The sequence below is a fragment of the Colletotrichum fioriniae genome (genome assembly GCF_027942845.1).
Source record: "Colletotrichum fioriniae strain IMI 355084 chromosome Unknown scaffold_12, whole genome shotgun sequence".
Taxonomy (NCBI): domain Eukaryota; kingdom Fungi; phylum Ascomycota; class Sordariomycetes; order Glomerellales; family Glomerellaceae; genus Colletotrichum; species Colletotrichum fioriniae.
This window is the reverse complement of record NW_027076848.1, coordinates 1547998-1569911: the sequence shown is the minus strand read 5'-3', so window position 1 is coordinate 1569911 and position 21914 is coordinate 1547998. Positions and strand designations below refer to the sequence as shown.

General features: G+C 51.8%; 6 protein-coding genes across 6 annotated transcripts; 1 reads left to right on the top strand and 5 right to left on the bottom strand.

Moving 5' to 3' along the window:
* Positions 1-380: 380 nt before the first annotated feature.
* On the bottom strand, positions 381-2759 carry N0V96_009649 (uncharacterized protein; the record flags this gene model as incomplete). The annotated part of the gene is made up of 3 exons (XM_053190321.2): positions 381-458; positions 763-1193; positions 1265-2759. The coding sequence occupies 3 exons, from the start codon at positions 2757-2759 to the stop codon at positions 381-383; spliced, it is 2004 nt and encodes a 667-aa protein (XP_053052251.2).
* Positions 2760-3308: 549 nt separating this feature from the next.
* Positions 3309-4829, bottom strand: N0V96_009648 (uncharacterized protein; the record flags this gene model as incomplete). The annotated part of the gene is made up of 3 exons (XM_053190320.1): positions 3309-4096; positions 4178-4460; positions 4566-4829. The coding sequence occupies 3 exons, from the start codon at positions 4827-4829 to the stop codon at positions 3309-3311; spliced, it is 1335 nt and encodes a 444-aa protein (XP_053052250.1).
* A 2336-nt stretch (positions 4830-7165) lies between these two features.
* BIO2 (biotin synthase) lies at positions 7166-8357 on the bottom strand (the record flags this gene model as incomplete). Its single annotated transcript, XM_053190319.2, has 2 exons — positions 7166-8083; positions 8145-8357. The coding sequence occupies 2 exons, from the start codon at positions 8355-8357 to the stop codon at positions 7166-7168; spliced, it is 1131 nt and encodes a 376-aa protein (XP_053052249.2).
* Positions 8358-10024: 1667 nt separating this feature from the next.
* On the bottom strand, positions 10025-10975 carry N0V96_009646 (uncharacterized protein; the record flags this gene model as incomplete). Its single annotated transcript, XM_053190318.1, has 1 exon — positions 10025-10975. One exon carries the CDS (start codon positions 10973-10975, stop codon positions 10025-10027), a length of 951 nt encoding a protein of 316 aa, XP_053052248.1.
* A 6460-nt stretch (positions 10976-17435) lies between these two features.
* N0V96_009645 (uncharacterized protein) lies at positions 17436-19032 on the top strand (the record flags this gene model as incomplete). The annotated part of the gene is made up of 2 exons (XM_053190317.2): positions 17436-17959; positions 18015-19032. The coding sequence occupies 2 exons, from the start codon at positions 17436-17438 to the stop codon at positions 19030-19032; spliced, it is 1542 nt and encodes a 513-aa protein (XP_053052247.2).
* A 563-nt stretch (positions 19033-19595) lies between these two features.
* N0V96_009644 (uncharacterized protein) lies at positions 19596-21680 on the bottom strand (the record flags this gene model as incomplete). Its single annotated transcript, XM_053190316.2, has 2 exons — positions 19596-19859; positions 19923-21680. The coding sequence occupies 2 exons, from the start codon at positions 21678-21680 to the stop codon at positions 19596-19598; spliced, it is 2022 nt and encodes a 673-aa protein (XP_053052246.2).
* Between the last annotated feature and the right edge of the window lie 234 nt (positions 21681-21914).

Sequence of the window (21914 nt, the reverse complement as noted above, 5' to 3'; positions counted from 1 at the left end):
ACCTCGATATCAGGCCTACCATCTTGCCTCTCAACCCCTGCAAAGTTGCTTTATTTGCTCAGCGTTCACGTCTCTTGTTTCTCTATCATCGCATCGCATCGCATCGCATCTCGCCTAGTGCATTAGACTGGTTGACGCATTTGGTCTTTGCTTGAATCATCGCATCGTATGTTTTTCGTCGATTGCATTACTTGGAGCAAGTTGTCATGTTCCTGGTCTGTCTATCATTCTATACTGCATCTTTACCTAGCCATAACATTGTAGATCCCATTTAGAGCACTTCCAGCAGCATCAATTCTTGAGTTTATAGCAGTTGAATGATTTGTTTTAACACGTCTAACAACCGTGCCTTGAGGCAATCTACATGTACTTCTACCTTTCTAGCTCAATTGTCCTGCTCCTCCGTATCTGATGGTCTTCCTCTTCATACCGATGGAGCTGCCGTCCTGGAAGTCGCACTGCATGATCCAGCGCGACTGGTAGCCCTCGATGCCGGCCACGTAACATCACAAGGCATAGAACGAGCTTGCTTCCGACGTGCCAGGCGCCACAGAAGCTGTACGCATCAGTTGGTATGCCGACCGATATTCCCACCGTACCGTATGCCGAGACGACTTCGAATATGATGTTAAAGACCGAAAACGTCACGGGATCCTGGATGAATTTCGACGTTTCGATGATGGTGATTATCAAAACGGCTAGGACCAACCACCAAAGGTCATGGGCAAGCTGTCCGCGTATCTGATGACTGATAAAACTAACGCGGCTCTCCCCCTGCTCGGCGCCGCTCTGCCCAAGTCCCGGTCCTTTCGGTGGCACAACACCAACACCGTGAAAGCTCATGAATGTGCTCTTGAATGCGCGGCGAGCTTCGATGACCGGGCCCGAACGGCTCAGTCGACGTGCCAAGACAGAAGGTCGGGCAGAAGCTGCGCCAATGCTAGTAGTGCGTGCCAGTGTCGGGGGTCGACTGCCTATAGGGAGCAAGGGATCGGGCACCTCAGGGTCGATTTCGGATGCGGTGTCTATGTCGTCGCTGTATATTCCGAGTGATCGCTCCTCGTAAATGTTGGAGTGGCGCATGGTGATGACCACGGGGTATACCGAGATGTACATCATTATAACATAGAGAAGCTGTAGGCCGATGAAGAGGCCCGAGATAGGGACGACGTAGAAGCCTCCGGACCGCACAGCTAGCCGGCATGTTAGTCTCCTCCCACTTGACATTGTGAAATTACAAGGAGAGGACGAGTGTAAAGCTTACCAAGAGCTTGAAAGAGGCCATTGAGCACCCGATAGCCTGTGGGTATCTTCTCAATGACAGAATTTCCAATGTTGAGAACCTCAAAGGCCACCCAGTCCACAGAGTTGAGTGAAATCAACATGAACAAAAGCCACCAAGAGGGCCGGGAAGGAAAGAGATTGGTGTAGACTCGGCGAGGGTATTTCAAGATAAATTCTAGGGTGGCTTTAAGGTCGACAAAGGCGTCTTCTCGCGTGGTCAAGTTCAGGAGGCGGACTGAGGACCAGATGATGAGACGAAGAAAGAGGGGGTACGCTGTATTTCCTGCCAATATCAAGAGGCCCATTGTGATAAGAAAGTACGGTGCCTGCTGGAAAGGAATCATGTTGGCGTCCAGCAGCGACATGCCCGAATTGTTGAAGGCAGAAACAGCGTTAAAGATACCGAGCCACCACGGATTGATTCCGTTGGCCCTCGCCGTATCGGGCATGTAGTTGTTCATCCAAGCCCCAAGCGCAAGGCATGCGAGAAGCTGCCACAAGAAGAAATAGGTTGGTACCAACATGGCCAAGACCTTGAGGGCACGGTATTCGCAGCCGCCGAGATGATCGCGCTCATCGCTACTTAAGTCGTAGAACTGGCCGTGGCGACTAGCTGAACGGTATTTCAAGAAGTTGCGAGCGTCTGCGTCGACATTGGTCGGATCTTCTGAGGCATTGTAGGGTCTTCTCAATGGCCGCGCTGTTCCATTCGGGTTGCCGGGAAGAGAGACTCCCGTCGAGGAGGCTTGATTGTCGGCGACATTGGGGTGCGGCGAATCGTCAAAGGTGATGTGGCCCGGTGCCTGCGAGTCCGTCACGTCCTGGGTGCTTTCGGGCGCATCCTCAGGTGCATCCTGGAGCGTAGGCGGGCGGCGGTCTTTGGGTGAGGCTTCTGCAGCGTCCGCCCGTTCGTTATCTACCCGAGTTTCGACCTTCTCCGAGTCGCCAGTCTTTGTAACTTTGAGAGACTGGCCTGGAGGAGGAGGTGCTGTCTGCGATTTACCAAAGGAGAATGCCATCTGCAGCCGAGGCAAGTCGAGAGGTAATCGCGGCAAACCTAGCGATATGGTACTACCCTGACGACTGAGTTTGCGCGCGCGCTCTGCTCGGACGATTTCATCGAAGCGCTTCTCAAAGACATGTTTGCGGGCCAAGACTGTCCAGATGGAGACCCAAATGGTGCTGCCCAAGAGCAGTAGGATAAACAGGAGTGTTTGTTGCCACGTCGTCAGTTGGCTGAGGTTGACGGTATTGAGGCCTGCCTCGGTCATTGCAGACACGACGAGGAAGAGGCTGTCAGTGTAGCTGACCGAGAACGCAGGATCGGATGAGCCCCAGAAGATGACAGACGTGATGAGACAGACGAGGATGAAGTAGGCATAATGAATGGTGATGAAGTTTAGGGGTGGTAAATAGCGACGCAAGCGACCCGAGAAGCGCGCGAGCCACCGCTCGAGAGAGCTGACGGAACTCATACGAGATTCGCTAGAGACTTTGAGAAGTTGTCGATAAAACTGTGTCGATATACATAGGATGCATTAGGTAGGGAGAGGGTAGTATTGATTAATGTTGAATGTTGATGTGCCAAGAGGACGTTGAGAGCGACAGCGACAGCGTCAGATGACGGCACTTGACTGCGCGCGCTTGACGTACCTGGTCCCCTAAACCAAGTACGTACATTGTTGATTGATGTGCCTTGTTTCGCGCTATTTGAGACGGGCGGTGCAATGCTAAAAAAGAGGGAGAGAGAGAGAGAGAGACAGAGACAGAGACAAGGTCCGGCAGTCGGGCTTGCTCACTTGAAATTAGACTTCAACGGGCGCACCTCCTCATGTTGATTGAGCTTACCTCATCTCACTCTTCCTTCACCCGTTCATCTCACTTCACTCGCTCATCTCATACTTCAGAATCTCAGTCTCATTCCTACCATATCGCTCATACTCCGATGCTACTTGGCCACTTACAATACAACAAATTAGCTGCTCAACTGCCAATCGAAGGACGCTGAGCCGGATGAAAAGCAGCTAAGCAACCCCCGTCAGCCCAAAGGCAGCCTGTACACCAGCACCATACCCTCCCCACCCGTTGAACTTATTCACAAACACGTCGGCAGCTCGTTGATACAGTCCGCCTGAAGCCCCCCAAGTATCTTCAACCACCTTCATACCTCTAACGACCTTTGGAAAGTGCACGTCAATCATCCACTTGCTATTCAATGAATTCTTGAAGATTGTGTCCCACGCAGGTGTCTCGCCACCCTTTGACAACCCGTCTTCATCCCAGTCGAGGCCCGGTCGAAGCTGTGCGATGTACACCATCATCGTATAAAGGCCGTACTGTCGCATCACCGAGACCTTCTGCTCATGCGACCAAAGTGGCAGAAGAATGCGCAAAGCATGTGCAAAAGTCAGAATGTGAGCCACGTAGAAATCGAACATGCCCTCCTCGTTATTGCGCGTTTCCATGAACAGCTCCGCTGCCATCTTGGCGCAGTCTCCGAGCTGTGTGTCTGGATCCTCGACGACCCACGCGTGCCAGTGTTCAATTACTTCAGACTTGAATTTGCCGAGGAGGGTGAAGAGATTCACGAATCCCGGTGAATCGGCGTAGCCATTGAATTTCTTATCGGCACGGATACAATCCAAGACTTCTTTGATGCTTTTGGTCTTGTAAGTCGACGTGTCTGGTGGAGGGTTATCTAGAATCTCGTGAGTCGGATCGTACTCAGTGCAGCCCATGCTCAATGCTTCCGTGGCAACCTTTTCGTCATCAAATTCGTATGCGTAGGCAAGATGAATGAAAGGGTGGCCGACTGCGATAATGAAAGGTCAGTTAAAACCTGATACATCATCACAGGCGTGATGAGACACAGCCCAGAGAACAGAAGACTTACGTCCTCCAGAGAATCCGTTGATAATCGGCTCAGGTCCAGCCCAGACATAATCTTCAACAACCTTCCTCCAGTCCCCACCGTATTTCGCAACTTCGCCGTCAAAGAATATGGCATAGGCCGCAGTGTATGGCTTCTGCCCAAGAAACTTCCTCCAGTTGGATGTGGTAATCTCTTCGTGTGTGATCCGTTTATCATCAGGCTCGACTAGGTGAGGCGATTCAACGTCGAAAATATGCTGCAACTGCGAGTCTGTCGCGCCGAGAAGATAGGAGGACCCAAGAGCCTGTCACATGTGGCAAGGTTATATCAGCCTTCATCCCAATTATTGCCCACCATGAGTAAGTAGTATGTAATGTGAGCATCACGCATGAGGAATACAGGTACTCACATGCGGCACATGATTGTGCAGAATTAGTCGAGGATCGCGAAGAATGGCGTGTTCGGTGTGGTTTCGGCTTAGCAGCTTCTTGAGTTTCACTGATGTAGGGTCGCTTAGCTCTGACAGACGCTGAGGAGGGACCTTCTCAAGCTTGATCGACATGGTGGCACCTTCAAAGTCGTAGCAATAGAATTTTCGATCTGAATTGTCAACAATAATGTGTTCGCTGTCAACAAAGACAGCCATCTTCTCTTCGACCTCTAAGACAGTCATTTTATACTTGGTATAACGTTCAGCTAGTATCCATAGCGGCAACGGCCCGGACAACTAGTCACCCGTTTCCAATATCCATCATCCGATTGGAGTCTCTGTATGGGGAACACGGCATTTGGATTATCCTCACAATCCAAGAAGCGAATAAGCTTAAGGAGTGGTATTCGGATACTGGTGGTAAACCAATGAGGTGTGTGAGATTCGGCGAACGGACATCACCATAACCGACATCTTCACTACAGAGCCGGCGTCACTCCGGAAATCTTTAAAAGGTCCGAGACTCCGAAATCATGCTTCGGCACAACAAGGCCTCAAGGGCGAACCGAGAATGCCGTCAATCAAGTTCGTAACGTTATGCCAAGTCAGCTAGGGAGGTCTGGCTGTATCTCGGTTCATTCGAAAATTAGATAGCCCCCCCCATTTGCTCGTAAGTCTGATGAATATGAGTCAACGAAAGCGACCATGGGCGAACAGATGATTCAGCCAGGTCAGGACACAAACATGGTTCATAGTGATGCCACGGAAGACAGCGAGACTGCAATGGTAAATTCTAACTTGGTTGACTGGGATGGACCAGATGATCCAGAATATCCGATGAACTGGTCAAGGAGTAAAAAGGCTCTATTTATCGCAACACTTGGGTACATCTCAACTCTCAGGTATGGCTCAGCTGTAACGTTATGAATACAGAATCACAGATGATAACTACACTGACACTAAGAAATACTCGCAGCCCTCTAGCTTCATCGATTGCGGCCCCGGGAATCGCTTCCATCAAGTCGGATTTCAACGTCACGGACACGTACGTCGGGGCGTTCATGATATCAGGATTTCTCATCGGCTACTGCTGCGGCCCATTAGTAATTGCACCACTTTCAGAGATGTATGGCCGTTATGTTCTATACAACGCTGGTAGTCTCTTGTTTCTCATTTTCAACGTTGCATGCTCCGTGGCACCCAACTCTGGAAGCATGATTGCGTTTCGCATCTTTGCTGGCATAGGGGGATCTGCTCCATTGACTCTTGGTGCCGCCTCGCTGGCAGACATAGTTCCGAGAGAGAAGAGAGGTGTTGCCATGATGGTTTGGACTCTTGGGCCACTGATAGGCCCAACCATTGGGCCCATTGCAGGAGGGTATTTATCAGAAACGATAGGCTGGCGATGGTCTTTTCGAGTTGTGTCTGTTGCTGTGAGTTGATTCTTTGGTCAAAATCGCTTCGTGTCCTTTCATCACAGCTAACATGACTTTGAAGGCTGGCGTAGCTGCCCTCGGCACAGCTTTCTGCATGCCTGAATCATACGCCCTGACCCTTCTCGAGCGAAAGGCACGGCGACTTCGCCTACAAACCGGAAACCCACATCTCGAATCTATTCTAGCGACCCATCAAAAGCCAAAAGACCTCTTCATGTTCTCTATTCTTCGACCGGCGAAGATGATGTTTCTTTCGCCCATTGTCTTCTCCCTTTCAATTTATATGGCCATCCTCTACGGCTACCTCTACCTGCTTTTTACCACCTTTCCCCAGGTATTCAAGCAGCAGTACGGCTCTTCTCAAGGGTCAGCGGGGTTGGCGTACATCGGCATCGGTGTAGGCTCAGTGATCGGGGTCCTGTTTTCTGGTCTAGCGTCAGACAAGCTTGTGTTGAAGTTGTCACTCAGAAATGGCGGGCAGTTCCAGCCAGAATATCGACTGCCGCCCATGCTTATCGGCGCTATCCTCGTCCCCATAGGACTGTTCTGGTATGGCTGGACTGCAGATAAACATCTTCAATGGATGCTACCTATCATAGGAACAGCCATCCTAGGATGTGGGATCGTCATCGTCCTGGTAAGAACCTGCACCTACCTATGTGACTTAGTCATCAGTACTAACGTGTGTCTTAAAGATGTCGATCTCAACTTATCTGGTTGACGCATTCACGATATATGCTGCATCAGCCATGGCAGCCAGCACAGTTACCAGATCATTGCTAGGTGCATTCTTGCCCCTAGCTGGTGACCGGTTGTATCAAAGCCTAGGACTCGGATGGGGAAACTCACTCCTCGGCTTCATTGCTTTTGCCATGATTCCAATCCCCTTGGTTTTCTACAAATACGGCCAGGCGATTAGGCAAATGAAACTTTCCAAAACCGACTTCTAGTTGGGATCAAGTTCTAATTGAGAGGAACGCGCATACAGAGGCATTTAAACCGAATGATAGAAAAGGGGCATTGCATAATGTAGCATCAAGGTAGAGTACGGACATCTCATCAAAGGTCTTGGGGAAGACAACTCGAAATTCCCAACATCAATCTCATGATGGTGTAAGACTTTCATTGTCATTGCTTTTATCTCTAGATCTCAATCTCAGTCATGGGAGCCGGCGACTTGTGGTGGCTCTTCATCGGTGTCAGACCCCAGCGGCCAAACATTGCATTATCCTCGTCCCAGCTGTTGCAGTCCGTCGTTAACATCTTCTCTCCTGTGAAAATGGCGTTGGCTCCAGCCATGAAGCACATGGCCTGCTTCTCCTCCGACATGGTCTTTCTTCCAGCGGCAATACGGATAATGGTCGCCGGCATAAGAAGGCGGGCGGTCGCAATGGTACGCAGCATGCTCGAGAACTGGATGGGCGTGCGGTCACCCAGCGGCGTACCCTTGATCGGCACAAGGGCGTTAACGGGGAAACTCTCGGGGTGGGAAGGGAGCGTAGAGACGGTGTGCAGCAGACCAACGCGGTCGTCAGATGACTCGCCGAGCCCGAGAATGCCGCCGGAGCAAACGTTGATACCGGCGTCGCGGACATGGCTCAGCGTCTTGAGGCGCTCGTCGTAGCTGCGGGTAGAGATGACGGACGGGTAGAACTCGCGGCTGGTGTCGACGTTGTGGTTGTACGCCGTCAATCCGGCCTCCTTAAGCTCCTTGGCCTGTTCCGAGTCAATCATACCGAGAGTGACGCAGACCTCCATATCCATTGCCCGCACGCCCGTAACCATGGCCTTAATGTTCTTTAAGCTGTTCTTGCGGCCGCGCATATCGCGCCACGCGGCCCCCATGCAGAAGCGCGTGCTACCGTTCTCCTTTGCGGTGCGAGCCGCGGCGAGAACAGACTCGACGCTCTCGACCTTCTTGGCCTTGAGGCCGGTGCCGTCTTGGTATCGGGTTGACTGGGCGCAGTAGGAGCAGTCTTCGGTGCAGCCGCCGGTCTTGATGTTCATGAGCGTGCAGAGCTGGACTTCTGAAGGGTTGTGGAAGCGGCGGTGGATGGAGCCCTGATCAATGATATCTCGTTAGCCATATTCGAGGGGATGATGATGGTCTTGAGAAACGTACAGCTTGAAAAGCCAACTCCATCAAGGGTTGGTAGTAGATGGCAGAGATCTCCTCTCTCGTCCAGTCATGTCGAACAGTGGTGGCGCTGGCGGCCTTTTGCAGGATCTTCTTAGCCTCAATGGCACGTTGTGCGGCCTTCAGCTCGGCATCGTTGACCGGTGTGGGAGGCGGGGGAGCGGGTGCCACGCCGACAGCTTCCGCGACGGAGGACATGCATGCTCGGGATACAACCGGGAACTGCTTATGGGTGAATTGTGAAGAGAGAGATGTTCGTCCAAGGCCTCGCAAGGCAGCGGTCCTGGCAACAGCCATTGCGTTGGCTTTCATGTTTGTTGATTTGAGACGTGTGATCCGAGTACCTTGATGATGAAGGCGGATTTTGGCGCTCGGCAAGGGATGTTAGTCTGCAGGCTGGAATCACCAATTGACTTTCTCAACGCCTCGGATGTAAGCTCAGGGTCCAGTTGCCAGAGGACAGCAGGTATTCGCCAGTTCCTAGGATGAACGAAGCACAGATCTTGAAGGACGGTAAGGTAAGCTGTCAGATAGCTTCGGCACACGAAAGAATGAGGGGTGAGGGGTTTTGAAGCTTCAGGGTTCCCGCCTCACCACCTCGGGAATCGGTCGAGCAATAATAGCTCCCCTGGCCAACACGGTCCGGCCTGAAGCTGCTTCAGCGGCGCCATAAGCCATAACCGGCGGTTAGACACGCCTATGTGCGCATATCTGAGTCAACTTCAGGGCCAAGAGCCGGTGGGTTAACATTGCTGCACTGGCAAAGCTTCCCGCAGCTCTCGGCTAACCGGATGCGACCCCAGGATTCTTGGATTGGTGGAAAGCCTAGGTGGAGAGGTTGAGAGGGGACTAAGGGGAGCGAAGGGGGCACAGGGAAGAGGTCATCTCGAAAAGAAACGATACGATAGGGCGCGTTATCCCCCGCCGGGTGTAGCTACAGCGAGTGGAGCGTTACGCGCGAAGCGTTGACCTCCAGTCTGCTTCTCAGCGCCCCCAACAAAACTCTCCGCGGAACGCGCGAGTATATTCCCGAGCCCCTTGGCAGACTTTGTACTCCCACTGAAGGCTTGAAGCCATCTGGAGAATCTTCATCTCCTGCAACTTTCGCTGAGCCGTATGCTCAACCTACAATGATCATTAGCAGGCAGTCGTCCTGCTCCTGCAAGGTGGCTGTTGAGCACAGTCGCCAGCTCCAAGCTGGTTGTGGGAACAAACTCCCCAGTGACGAACCAAGACCCATCGAAACTTTGCGGGCATTATTGGCATCCAGGGATCAAGCCACGGCACGCTAAGAGCGGGGGTTCGCGCCAATCTTAGAAATCTGCTCATCAACGAGTGACCATTGAGGTGTTTCTTGTGACAGTTCTGAGGCCAGGATTGGGCTTGGGATCTGAGCAACGGTCGCAGTTAAAATAGGAGCTTTCTGCTACCTTCCACCTCGAATCTCCTTATTATTAACCACACGTCAATCGAGCTAGCAGAGTCTTAGCGGAAGAAGGTAAGCCCGATGGTCATTCAATGAACAGAGCACACTTCTAAGTATGTTTCTCGGGCATGGATTGACTGTCGATCACATGCAAAGCTGAGAGGTGGTGAGTCAACCCATGGCGTGTGCGTGGGGAATATCGTGAAAGATTGAGGACTTGTAATCTCAACAACAAAATGGTATTTTAATTTCAACAATGCGCTCAGAGCCGTGTATTTAAAGGAATTGGAAGTTGCAATAGCCAGCTGATTGGTAATGCGGTTCGAATTGATGGACAACATAACTTACACTCTAAACACCAAACAGATTGCCTCAAGCAAGGATACTTAGAGTTGACTTTGCGTCTTATTGAGTTGCCTCTTTCAACTCTGCAGTGAGACTATTCGTATAGAGTGCCGCTCGTGTACTTGAGGCCCGTATCACAAGCCACCGTGACAACCACTTTGCCAGGGCCAAGTTCCTTGGCCAAGGCTAAGGCTCCAACAACATTAAGCCCTGTTGAGGTTCCTGTCAAGAGTCCCTCTTCCTTTGCGAGTCTGCGGCACATGGCCCGCGCCTCATCCTCCGGATACGCTCGTGCTTCGTCATATAAGGTATCGTCAAGCAAAGGCGGCACAAACCCGGGACTGATGCCTTCAATTCCGTGGACTCCTCCGTGTCCTTTGGCAACAACGGGTGACGATGCAGGCTCGAGCGTGATGATCTTTGTATCGGCACGTACACCTTTAAGCACCTTTGCAACTCCCATAACCATGCCAGCGCCGCCAATGGCACCGCAGAAGGCATCGATTCCCTGTGGAAATTGCTGGACTAATTCGTCTCCAAGAGTCTTGTAACCCGCCATGCAGTCCTTGTTCTTGAATTGGTCTGCGGCGTAGTACCCCTCGTTCTCTTCAACGATAGTCTTCGCCTTCTTGACCATAGACGGAAAAAGATCCGGCGTAATCTTGCCGGTGGGGCTGTGGACGATATCGACAAAGGCCCCAAAAGCAGCCATCGTGCGCAATTTCTCTTTGGCGAAGACATCCGAACAGACGGCATGAAACCCGTACCCCTTCAAGGTGCATACAAAAGCCAGAGAAGACCCGGTGCTGCCACCGGTGGCTTCCACTATGGTCGAGCCTGGCTTCAAGTCTCCTCGGCGTTCTGCCTCTTCGACTATAGCTCTGGCTAGCCGATCTTTGTAGGAGCCCGTCGGGTTGAGAGACTCAAGCTTGAGATACACGTCGGCGCTATCTTCCGGGACAACACTACGCAGTCGTACGCATGGTGTATTGCCGATGGCATCTAGGGCTGAGTGAACAGGTGGGGGAGCGGATAACGCAGCCATGTTGAGTTGCAGTTTTGTTCAGTTCCTTCGACTGAGAGTCAGTGTTTAAGTGGTGATGTATCGCCTTAGTACCTGTGTAAACTAACTCTTTTGTCAAATACTATCAGAGACTGTGTGTCGGGTATACGAATTTGCGTCATTGGCATAGTTGTGAAGCCCAGTATTCCCTCATACAAACCTTATATAATCAACGAGGCGCTCTGGGGATTGTGGGGGCGGGCTTCAACTGGCCAGTGAGCACCCGCGCCTTTCTGACTCAGTCCCGTCGAATTGCAGTCTAACAAAGGCGTCAAGCCAGCGGACATCATGAAGGCGCAACAGCATGCGGCGGAGATACTAACGACAGCTAACTAGAACCTTGCGCGATGAGAATTGAGACCCTGGGTTCAGAGAGAAAATTGCGGCAATGAAGAAGAGCTGGCGGCCATATCGATTGCTTACCTAACTCTTCTCACATTCTTCCATCTGACTTCAGACCTCAACTGGAGTAGTCCACTGCTAGCTACTAGCTAGTCAGAGCCTTCAAGTCGCTTACTTCAACTTTGCGGGGACTGCTCAGGCGTTGCAGATGCTATTCAATTTCCACGTGGTTGATGTGGAACACAAGCCGTAGCCCCATATTTCGACGTCAGACTACAGGATATCTAGATCTCGAGATATTACCAATCCCCTGGCAACTGATTGTTGTTGCTCTAGTTGTCAAGTTCCTATGATGGCCTCAAATATACAGACCATTTTCTCCGAAGTTTACTCTTGGTTATAGAAAGGATTGTCTAAATTCGCAATCATTGATGTCGATGTTCTGCATGTCTGGAAGCCAAAATAGCAGAAACCCAGACACACATGCCAGGTGGTAGAATGACCAGTACCGCCTTCGAAATCTCCGAAAAGCATCTCAGGGTAGCGAATAACTTTGTTCTTATCATGGCACCGCGCGCCAACGTCCACAGGCCCGTCGACAACATAACACTGAATCTCGGCTCCGGGCCGTGCCCCGCGGCTGGATCCTTGGGCAACGTGCAATCAACGTGTGCTTCGTAAAAGGCAGCTCTTTTGCGAATAACTGATACGGCTAAGGATCAGAAACGACACTAAGCGCAGACGCATGGGCGCCGTGTTCTCAGTCCTCGCCAGCGTTATCATACGAGAGCGAACCCAAGATGGGCAGGAATCAAGGATTCGTTCCATCATGACTGACTCGCGGGTTCCGTATTGTCGTAGTCCCCCTTGAAGCGTGATTAGCCACCCACACCTAACCAGACATGAGCTTCGAATACCGGCATGGATCTGGGGTAGACAAACGGTCAATAGAGTGCGCCCCTGTTTCGGGCGTCTCAGACACCAGTCAACCGGAAGGAGTGGCTTTGCATCAGCAGCGCAGCACTCATCAGGCATTGCAACGCCACGCAGGGGACTACCATCTTGCCTCGCAATCAGGCCTCGGATCTACAGAAACTGGCAGGGGGCCCCAAAGCTTATTAGGCGCTAATTCCCCGAGGCCACGAAAGAGCATTGGGTGATGCGACATACTGATAGCATTGTGCACTTTGATTGACTGAGGTGGACATTGTCTGGGAGATAGCCAATGAATACATACAGGGAAGACGAACTAGTGGCGTTTTCCTTTCATCTGACGGGCATCTGACGGTGCCATATCAATTCCTCACTGGTTCTACTCATGCGCTATCTTTTCTTCTTCCTATCCCTTGCCAGGTGGGCGTTATCTCTTAACGGACTATCGCCCATGACTCCTTGACCAACGGCCACTAAGCCACAATACGAGAACACCCAAAATGCGCACACCTCCCACATCGAATCCAATGTGAACGGTGAAACGATAGGGTGATACAGTGACCGAGGTGAGGTAAAGACGGATTGCGCTCCTCCAACTTGATACCTGATCAACGCTAACGAATCGGCAGCTGCTATTTCGCCGGTATTATAAGCCAGAAGTCTCCTTCTGTGGAATAATACTCGTTGATCGAGGCACACCTACCTTGGCCCCTTGGAAGAAGCAAAGAGCTGGAGATGTGTACTCATGCAGAATGAGACAGTCTTAGCAAAGCCATGTCACAAATCTCGATTTCTTGCACAAGCGTGAGTTACTCTTCCGGTTCCTATTCGTAGATGCTTGTTTAACATTTGTTTTCAAATGATCAGGACTGGAATTCGCCACGTCGCCCACGACTTTCGGGCTCGGTATCATTACCTAAAATCACGCAACGTTGACAACTCCCATCGTCCGGTTGATTTTGCTGCGACATGGCTTCAGCAAAGGTTGACTTGGCCGTCGCGATACCCACCTTCATCGGATCTGTCTTGTCCACTCTGTTTACATTTTCCGTCCTAATTTTGCATTTTATCTCTCCTCCGAGACGCCGGCATGTCCGCCATGCGCTCATTGTTAATCTCCTATTATCCGGTATGATGAACACCAAAAAGCAGTGGAGTAAGTTGTGTCTAACAGTATGTCTTCAGACTTTGTCGATATGGTAAACAATACTGTAACTGGCCTCATATTATTGAAGTATGGCCCTCTTGACCAGGTTCTTCCTGCTGGAGGATGTACCATGAATGCGTGGGTGGGCCAGCTCACGGTGCAAACGACGGATTTCAATATCTTGTTCATCTCGATAACGGTCTTGCTCACCGTAAACAAGAATCATCTGCTGCAAGATTCTTCACTACAACGCATCCTTGCAGTATGTCTTTGTGCATGGATACCAGGCATTATCACTAGTAAGTCATTCACTACTCCAGATTCAGAATGTTGCACATTTTGACGCTAGAACCAGGCTTTACTGCCCTTGGATTGCATATATACGGCCCAGTAGGTGGGAATTGGTGTTGGATTCAGAAGAAGTATCCCGTTTACCGTTGGGCATTATCCTTCGGGTGGCGCCTCTTGATATTCTTCTTGACAGTCGGCATCTATACTGCCATTTACATCAAACTGAGACGATTGTTCGGCCGCTTCCGTTTTTCGGAAAATTCTATCGAAGCTGTCACCACAGGCCGGAGCCGCCGGACACAAACAGTACTATCCAACGAAGATCAGAAGCCTCCAACAGAGCAGTATATCATGAAGACGACGTCGTTTACCGTTTCACACGACCGGGAGGATAATCGAGGCTTGGCTAGCGATTCGTCGTCAACAGCACCGATCAACGACCGAAACGATCAGGCCGATGACCTGAACTTTGCCTCATCACACAACGCAGCTATTGGAGGAGATCGTACTACAGGCTTGGGAGAACCAGACATGTGTACCGAACCGCCAAAGCTCCCACCACCACCAAACCTACGGCGTATGTTGTTGTTGAACGGTTATCCGATCGGCTATCTCATTCTCTGGACACCTGGGATTGTGAATCGATTGATTGAGATACAGGGCGGCACCTCGCCAAACTGGCTCATTGGTCTCCTAGCGTCTTCACAGTATATCGGCTTAGTACACGCTGTGACGTATGGCTACAACGAGCAGATCGGGCGTACTCTACGATCTTGGACCAATTTCCGGCGAAAAACCCATAGGCTCGGAGACTAGGAGGTTCGAGAATCACAAATGACCCGGCACGACTTTCGACAGCATTTTGACAGCCTTCGGCGACATAGCGAGCGATTTACTTAGCACCTGTCGGTCATAATTTCTCCTTAAGTGAAGAACGTCTAATTTTATTTAATACCAAGTGTAAAAACACCTTTTTAGATTCAGCCTTGTTCAAGCATTTTTTGTGCGGACTCTGCGTTTTCTACATGATGTATTGATATTCTTGCGGTCTAATTTTCCACACTCTGGCTTGTCAAGCCGGGTGGCTGTGTTATTCGCAGGTTGGCAGCCAGGACTCAGCACACTGAATTCCATGTTAAGCTTGCAGATTCGGCCAGTGATTACGGACCAGGCTCACTCCTACTAGCTGGCGCCTGGCGCTTTTGCCTATACGATCCACTCTGGACTCTGGAGTTGGACCCTTCAGACGGTGCGCCACACCGCCAGGCGTAGAGCATCAGCGAATGCCGATAGGAAGGGAAAAGAAGCTGAGCTTGGCGAGGCGACTTGAACATGGTTGCCTGCAGGTCACCAACAGAGACATGAGTATACTGAATATCTGAGCACGTCGTCACTGACAACTTGAGCACTCACAGAAATATCCGGGCACATGACTTACCGGTCGATGACCTCAAGCCATAGACAACTTTTAAGTGTGCGTCTTCTAGATGGAAATTTTAAGACTCAATATCACAACTTCTCCACATACATACCTCTTTATGCTCACGTGGCTAACAGTACTTCGGTTTCCGTGAGCTCCCCAAGCTCAACGTCAGGCACCTCAAAAATGTCGCCAAAAATTCTTAAATCCGAAGGCTATTTCAACTATTCAGCTCTGCCACAAAGCTCGATCCGACTTGTGCAGATCGGAAGTGTACCATCGCTAGCTCACCAAGCGGCAGACGATTTAAATAAGGGTGTGCACATTGGTTCCACGACTACTCCATATCATCGTGCCCGGAATATCGCTCCCTCACACAGCTGGGCAGGAGCACAATGTCTTTCTGAGGACGAAAAGCCACAATTTCTCATACGTGTGGAGCGATGTCTGTGGCGCCCGATTTGGAGATCGAGAACGATAACATACTCGTCGCCAAGGGAATACAGTACGGTCACATCAACCATGTTAGCAACGCTGGAAATGTCATGATAGAAGAGGACATTGATACAGATCAGGACTTCACAAGATATAAATCAGAACTCATCAACTTCATAATCGGAAATGAGATGGACGTAGGGTTTAAATAACAAGGGTCAGTGTATCTTTATCGTGATTGTTTTTCTTTCTTCTTCTTTTTTTTTTTCCCCCTTTCCTTTTTGGTTAAAAAACCTATAAAAAAACATTCTTACACGTATTTATTGACTTCCTAGTTCTATGTTGTTTAATAGAAAGGTACAAGGCGAGTTAAGTTCCTGTGGCGGATAATGTGTGGAGATACTTTTTGCATGCAGACTCCTGCATCCCCTATTGCAGGCCCCTTCTGCAACATATACTGAGCTTCAGACTCCGCCTAAAGCACGATTGCCCAATAGAACAAGATGCTAAACGAAGCGTATCTGATTCCAACCTCAAGCAATACATAGAGCTTATCGACCGGCTTATCGAAATGGACCCTGCGATTCGACCTTTTTTTTTCTTGATACGAAAGACTTACGGCGAAGATAACATGATATACGAGCCAAGTTTGCGGGTACGCTGCAGTGTTCAGAAGCTTTCTATATGGATTGCATGGTGGACTCCATCCGAGACCTCGTGGTCCGGGCCGGGGAGGCTGGCATCAGATCTGTAGTGGTCGACCGACCTCCTTGGAAACCAGCCTGAGGCTTCACACACTCTATAAAGGTCAACTAAATCAATCAATTGCGCTGAATTCTGTTGCTCGACTATATACATATATGTATCACGGATTTGTGTAACTGCGCGGACCCGCCGAGTCTGTATTCGAGTCAAACCCCCGAATTGCGACGATGAGACTTGGATGCTACACGACTTGAAGCCGCCAGAGATTCTCAGGCCGATGACAGACGACCCTAGCACTTTCGAACGCCTAGGTGCTACCTTCGTACTTGATATGGGTGCTGGCATTGCGGGAATGGGGGAAAGTTTTGTGAATCGGTAGACAAGGACAATATGCATCAAGTGATCCCCATGAGAAATCAGATTCCGAACCAACGACAGAAGAAAATTGGATGATGGCAAGCCTCGATGAGGTGAAGCTTTTGAGTAAAATTAATGAGGTGGTTGGCTGCATGACCAGTATCAACTTCCTGGGAGGTTGCTCTTGTGATACTTCACAGCCGACATCACACCAACCAACCATGGTTCGGGTTCACGCCGTTTGTGAGTCACACAGGTGGCCAGACTCAACGGAAATGAGAAGCTGTGTAAGATGTATGAATCCTTCGACCCGTCACCCCGTTTTCCCCCTCCCGAGTTCCTGGTTTTGTTCAATGAGGCAGTGAGGCTGAGTCCAAGGTGCAATTTGCTCGTTTGCTGCTGTTGGTGCTGTGCGGTCCGTGCCGCAGAGGGAAAATGGACGAAACGAGACTGGGAAAGAGCCAGGGAGGGATGGAAGAAAGAAGGCACGCGACCACCGCCTGCCACAGCAACGGCGATTCACCACAGCTTACTCCGTCTCACCTCATCAAAGTCTCACTCATCTTTCAAACTCATTCTCATTATTATTCTCATTCTTATTCTCACTTATACTTTCACTTTCACGTTCACTCTCACACTTGTTCACTTCATCACTCAAAATCTTGTTTCACAGTCGTAGGAGAGGCTTCCAATTTACCTGATTCATCGTCATTCTATCTACCTACAAAAAGGAGAGCCGCAGCCGCACCCAAATGACTGAAGGATCGCCAAGCTAAACCACCCACACCAACCAAGCATTCAAAAGGTCCATGATGCTGCAGCGTGCATACCGCCCCAATGCCGGGGCCTCCCTCCGGTTCCACGCCCCAGCGCGTACCATCCGCGCTTCGGCTCCGCGTTGGACGCGCCGAAACTCGAGTAGCACCGGCCCATCACCAAGCTCTTCCAGGTTGCCAAAGTACGCACTCGGAGCTGCTAGTGTCGCCGCCGGCTGGTTCATCGCCGACGTGGTGCGAGATCGCGGAAATGGCAAGGGCAAGGCCGCCATCATCCCTTCGAGTCTGAAGCCTGGTACTATTCCCAGCCTGGGATCCGGCCCCGTTGACTTGGATGCTCTGGCCAAGACACCGGTCGATGGGGGCAGCTTCGAGACTGCGGACGCGAAGCTCCGTGAGGATGTCTTTGTGGGATCTTTCACTGCTGAGGGGAAGCACGCCCACGTCCACGCCGCGAGAGTCGCGAGCAACCACCCTGTCGAGGACGTCATGACATTCTCCCTCGGCCCGGGTGTTGGAAAATCTGAGACCTTGTTTAACGGCGTCTATGATGGCCATGCGTGAGTCTCAATGTTGTCTTCGCCCCTCAAGTGCTGCTGGTACTGACTGAAACAGCGGATGGGCAACCTCGTTACTGCTCAAGAGCGCCCTCATCCCCGCCGTATCATCCTCCATCGCCCAACTAAGCCGTGGCACCGAAGACGCAGCAGTCGAAACAGCCATCGTCAAGGCCTTCACTAACCTAGACGATCTCATCACATCCAACGCCCAAAAGGCCATAGCCGGTCTCAAATCCGGCACCGTCGAACCCGCCGACTCCAACGTCATCGCCGCTCTCGCCCCCGCCATCGCAGGCTCCTGCGCCGTCCTCTCCATTTTCGATCCAGCCACCTCGACCCTCCGCGTCGCCTGCACCGGTGACTCCCGCGCCGTCCTGGGCTCCATCGCCCCCGGCGCGACCTCGTATTCGGCGCGCGCCCTCTCTAAGGACCAGACGGGCCACAACAAGGATGAGTTTGACCGCATCGCAAAGGAGCACCCAGGCGAGGAGGCGGACATGATCGACACCAAGAGCGGCCGCCTCTTTGGCATCGCCGTTACCCGTGCGTTTGGCGACCACCGCTGGAAGTGGACTGCGGACGCCATCAAGGAAGCCCAGAACGACTTTTTCGGCACCGGTGTGCGGCCCAAGTACCTCACGCCGCCGTACATGACCGCCGCGCCCGTTGTGACCACGGTAACTGAGATCAAGGGCCCCGACTTTGTCATCCTTGCTTCCGACGGTCTGTGGGATCACATCTCGTCCGCCAACGCGGTGGAATGCGTGTCGCGCTGGATCACGGCCAAGAAGGCTGGCGAAAAGACGCCCCACGACAAGCTCGCCGTGACCCCAGGCGTCAAGAGCGAGTTCGATATGTCCGCGGGCTGGGCCAACTGGTCCGCCAAGCCGGAGCACTTTGTCGTCGAAGACCTCGACAACGCGGCTGTGCATCTGATCAAGAATGCGCTGGGCGGCACGCGCAGGTCCCTCTTCACCGGTGTCACGCTCGCGTACCCGCCGTTGGCGAGGAACGTCAGGGATGATGTTACGGTTCAGGTCATCTTCTTCCAAGACCCGGCCAAGGCCGCCTGATTATTCTAGGTTGCCTGCAGAGTTGCAGAGTGAGAGAACATTTCCTCATCTTCCCGACATTCAGGGCACGGCGTTAGGTTTCTTTAACATCTATGGGCGTCTCTTTAACAGCTCAAATGCCATGCCATGGCCCATGACTCTCAGGAGTCCAAGATGCAGAGCGTATCACCATCAACATCACTATTCATGATGGCAAAAACACGTAGAAAACTGATAAACCCTCGAAAAACAATACAATAACACTATCCATGGCAAAACAAGAATTCCATATTCCATATCTACGTTCCCCCGCCAAACCCCTGTGTCCAAGACACCTATCACTTGGTACCTGACGGCAGAATGACCATGGCAGTCTCAACTCACTCACGTGTCTAAGTCAAAGCGGTAAGAATGACTTAAACCGGTAAATAGACGGGATAGAAAACTATAGAATTACGATCTCAAAACTGGGCCCCGTGTATCTGCCCTGAAGACTGCGTTTCCAACTGGCCATCAGCCGCGGCAAGAGACATGTAAACGCCTAAACGCCACATCTTTATTCGCAAGTCAACCTAGGGGAACCCTCAAATGAGGAGGAAATCATCATCAAAGAACTCCAAAGGCAACGCCCTAGCAATACCAGCCTGCGGTGGCTCCTGGCATTTGCAATACTTGCAGTTCTTGCCATTCTCGCAGCAGTTGATAGGTTCCGTGATGATGAACTCTTCCGCGGGATCTTGAGCATCCTCATGGCTGATAAAGTCAAAATTCTGAACATCGTCTTCCTTCTTGGCGAGCCTATGCACCATCCCTTGACTTGAGTTGGCGCCGGGATTAGACCAATTGCGCTGTGAATATCTGGTGTTAGCGGGGGAACAACCAGACGGCGAACCGATACAGGGTGTACTTACGGGGTCAATCACAGGAGAAAGAGGAGAACCCAACGAGAAGGGAGGAATCTCGCGATCGGCTTCGACCTCGGCCTTTGACGCCTCAGCTGCCTTGGCCACGCTCTCGGGCTTGGAAGCAACCCCCGCAGCGACGGCGTCCCGCTCGATCTGCTCCTCCGCCTTGGCCGCGGTAGCAGAGATCCGACCCAACTCCTCCGAGATGGAATGGATTGCCTTCGTCGCCGAAAGCTGCCAATTCTTGATCATGTCAATCATATCGGCATACCCCTGCTCAGGGTTGTAAACAGGCTTAGAGGAGACGTCAGAAGCCTCGATCTGCTGCTTCTTGGCTTCGTACTCTGCCTGCCGCTTCAGCTGCACCCGCTGCTGCTCCTCTCGCTTCTGTCTCTCCTTGAACTCGTACTCTTGTCGCTGCTTCTGCATGAGTTCGGCCTCACGCTGTCTGACTCCACTCTGCAGCGCTTCGAGCTCCTGCTTACTCTTGAGCAGAGCTTCATGTCGCTGCTGCTGCTTGAGTCTAAGTTCTTGTGACTCTTTCTTCCTGCGCTCGAGTTCTTGTTGTTGTTGCTGCTGCTGCTGCTGCTGCTTTTGTCGGAGCTGATACTCCTCTCGCTCCTTCATCTGGAGCTGGTACTCTTCTCGCTGCCTCTGCTTGGCTTGCTCCTCTTGTCGCTGCAGCTCTGCCTGCTTCTGTTGCTGCCTCTGCCTCTCCTCATCTTGCAGCTTCTTCAGCTCGAGCCTGCGTTCTTGCTGTTTCTTCAACATCAGCGCAACGTACTCTTGCTTTTGCTTCAGCTTGAGCTCGTGCTCCTGTTGCTCTTGCTGCTGCTGCTTCTGCTTGACCTGGAACTCCTGGCGCTGCTTCATCTCGAGCTGATGCTTCTCCAACTGTCTCTGCTTAGCAAAGCCCTCCTGCCGCTGCAGCTCTTCCTGCCTCTGCTTCTGCTCGAGCTCGTACTCCTGCTGCTGCTTCATCCGGAGCTGCCTGGTGATGCGCTCTTCCATTCGATTGCGCTTGCGCGCTCGCACTTCGTCTTGCTCCAGCTTAAGCTGGTACTCGCGCTGCTGCTGTTGCTGCTGCTGCTCAAACTCTTGTCGCTGCAGCTCCTTCTGTCTCAGCGCCTCCTTCTTCAACACCTCTTCTTCTTGCGCCTTCTTCGCGAGGAGCTTCTGCTCCTCTAGTCGCTGTCGCGCAATCTCGGTCGCCTCTCGGAAACGCTCTTGACTCTTCAACGCGAAGGCCACTCCCTCACGCTGCATATCTACTACTGGCTGTTTCGGATCAGATTGCTCCTGGCGATAGTAATTTGTCATGTGGATTATCGCCTCGTTCATACGCCCCTCGGCGTTGGTCTGCTCGGTAACCGGGTTATGCGGGAGAGTCCGGCTGCCGGCCGCGAGGAAAGGTGACGGAATCGGCTTCTCCTGATGAGCAGGAGGAGGAGGCGGACCATGGTGCGCCCGAGTTCCAGGGGGAGTCCTCTGTGCCGGTCCTGGCGCAATGGGAATGTCCTGTGCCATGGTCTCAAGAAGAGACCGGTGATAAGGGCCAAATGTGAGTGTTGGGCCCGCCTCTCCGTCCTCAACTTTTGTCCTACAATACGATTCGCGCACACGCACTCCTTCCTTGGGAGGCTCCATCTTCATTCCCGTATCCCCATCGATCCAAACTACGACCGGTTCACGCCGCTTAGAAGTAGAGCTGGAGCGCGTCTCGTCAGCGACTTCGCCCTCCCGTTCACCCGAAGATCGCTCCATAGCCCGCAATAGCTCTACAGTCTTGTCTGCACATTTGGGCTTCTTCTTGCCGTGGGGATGATCATGCCTGAAAACAGCATGGGGACGCGCCTCAGGATCATAGGGGCACTGCGAGGGACCTTTGCAGAGGATATCGTCCGCGCCCACAGAGTACGCCGCATCCGAGCCGCACGTGCGGCGGGCTGCTGATCGATACAAGTTGATACTTCTCCTGCCGGAGAGAAGAGGTGCCTC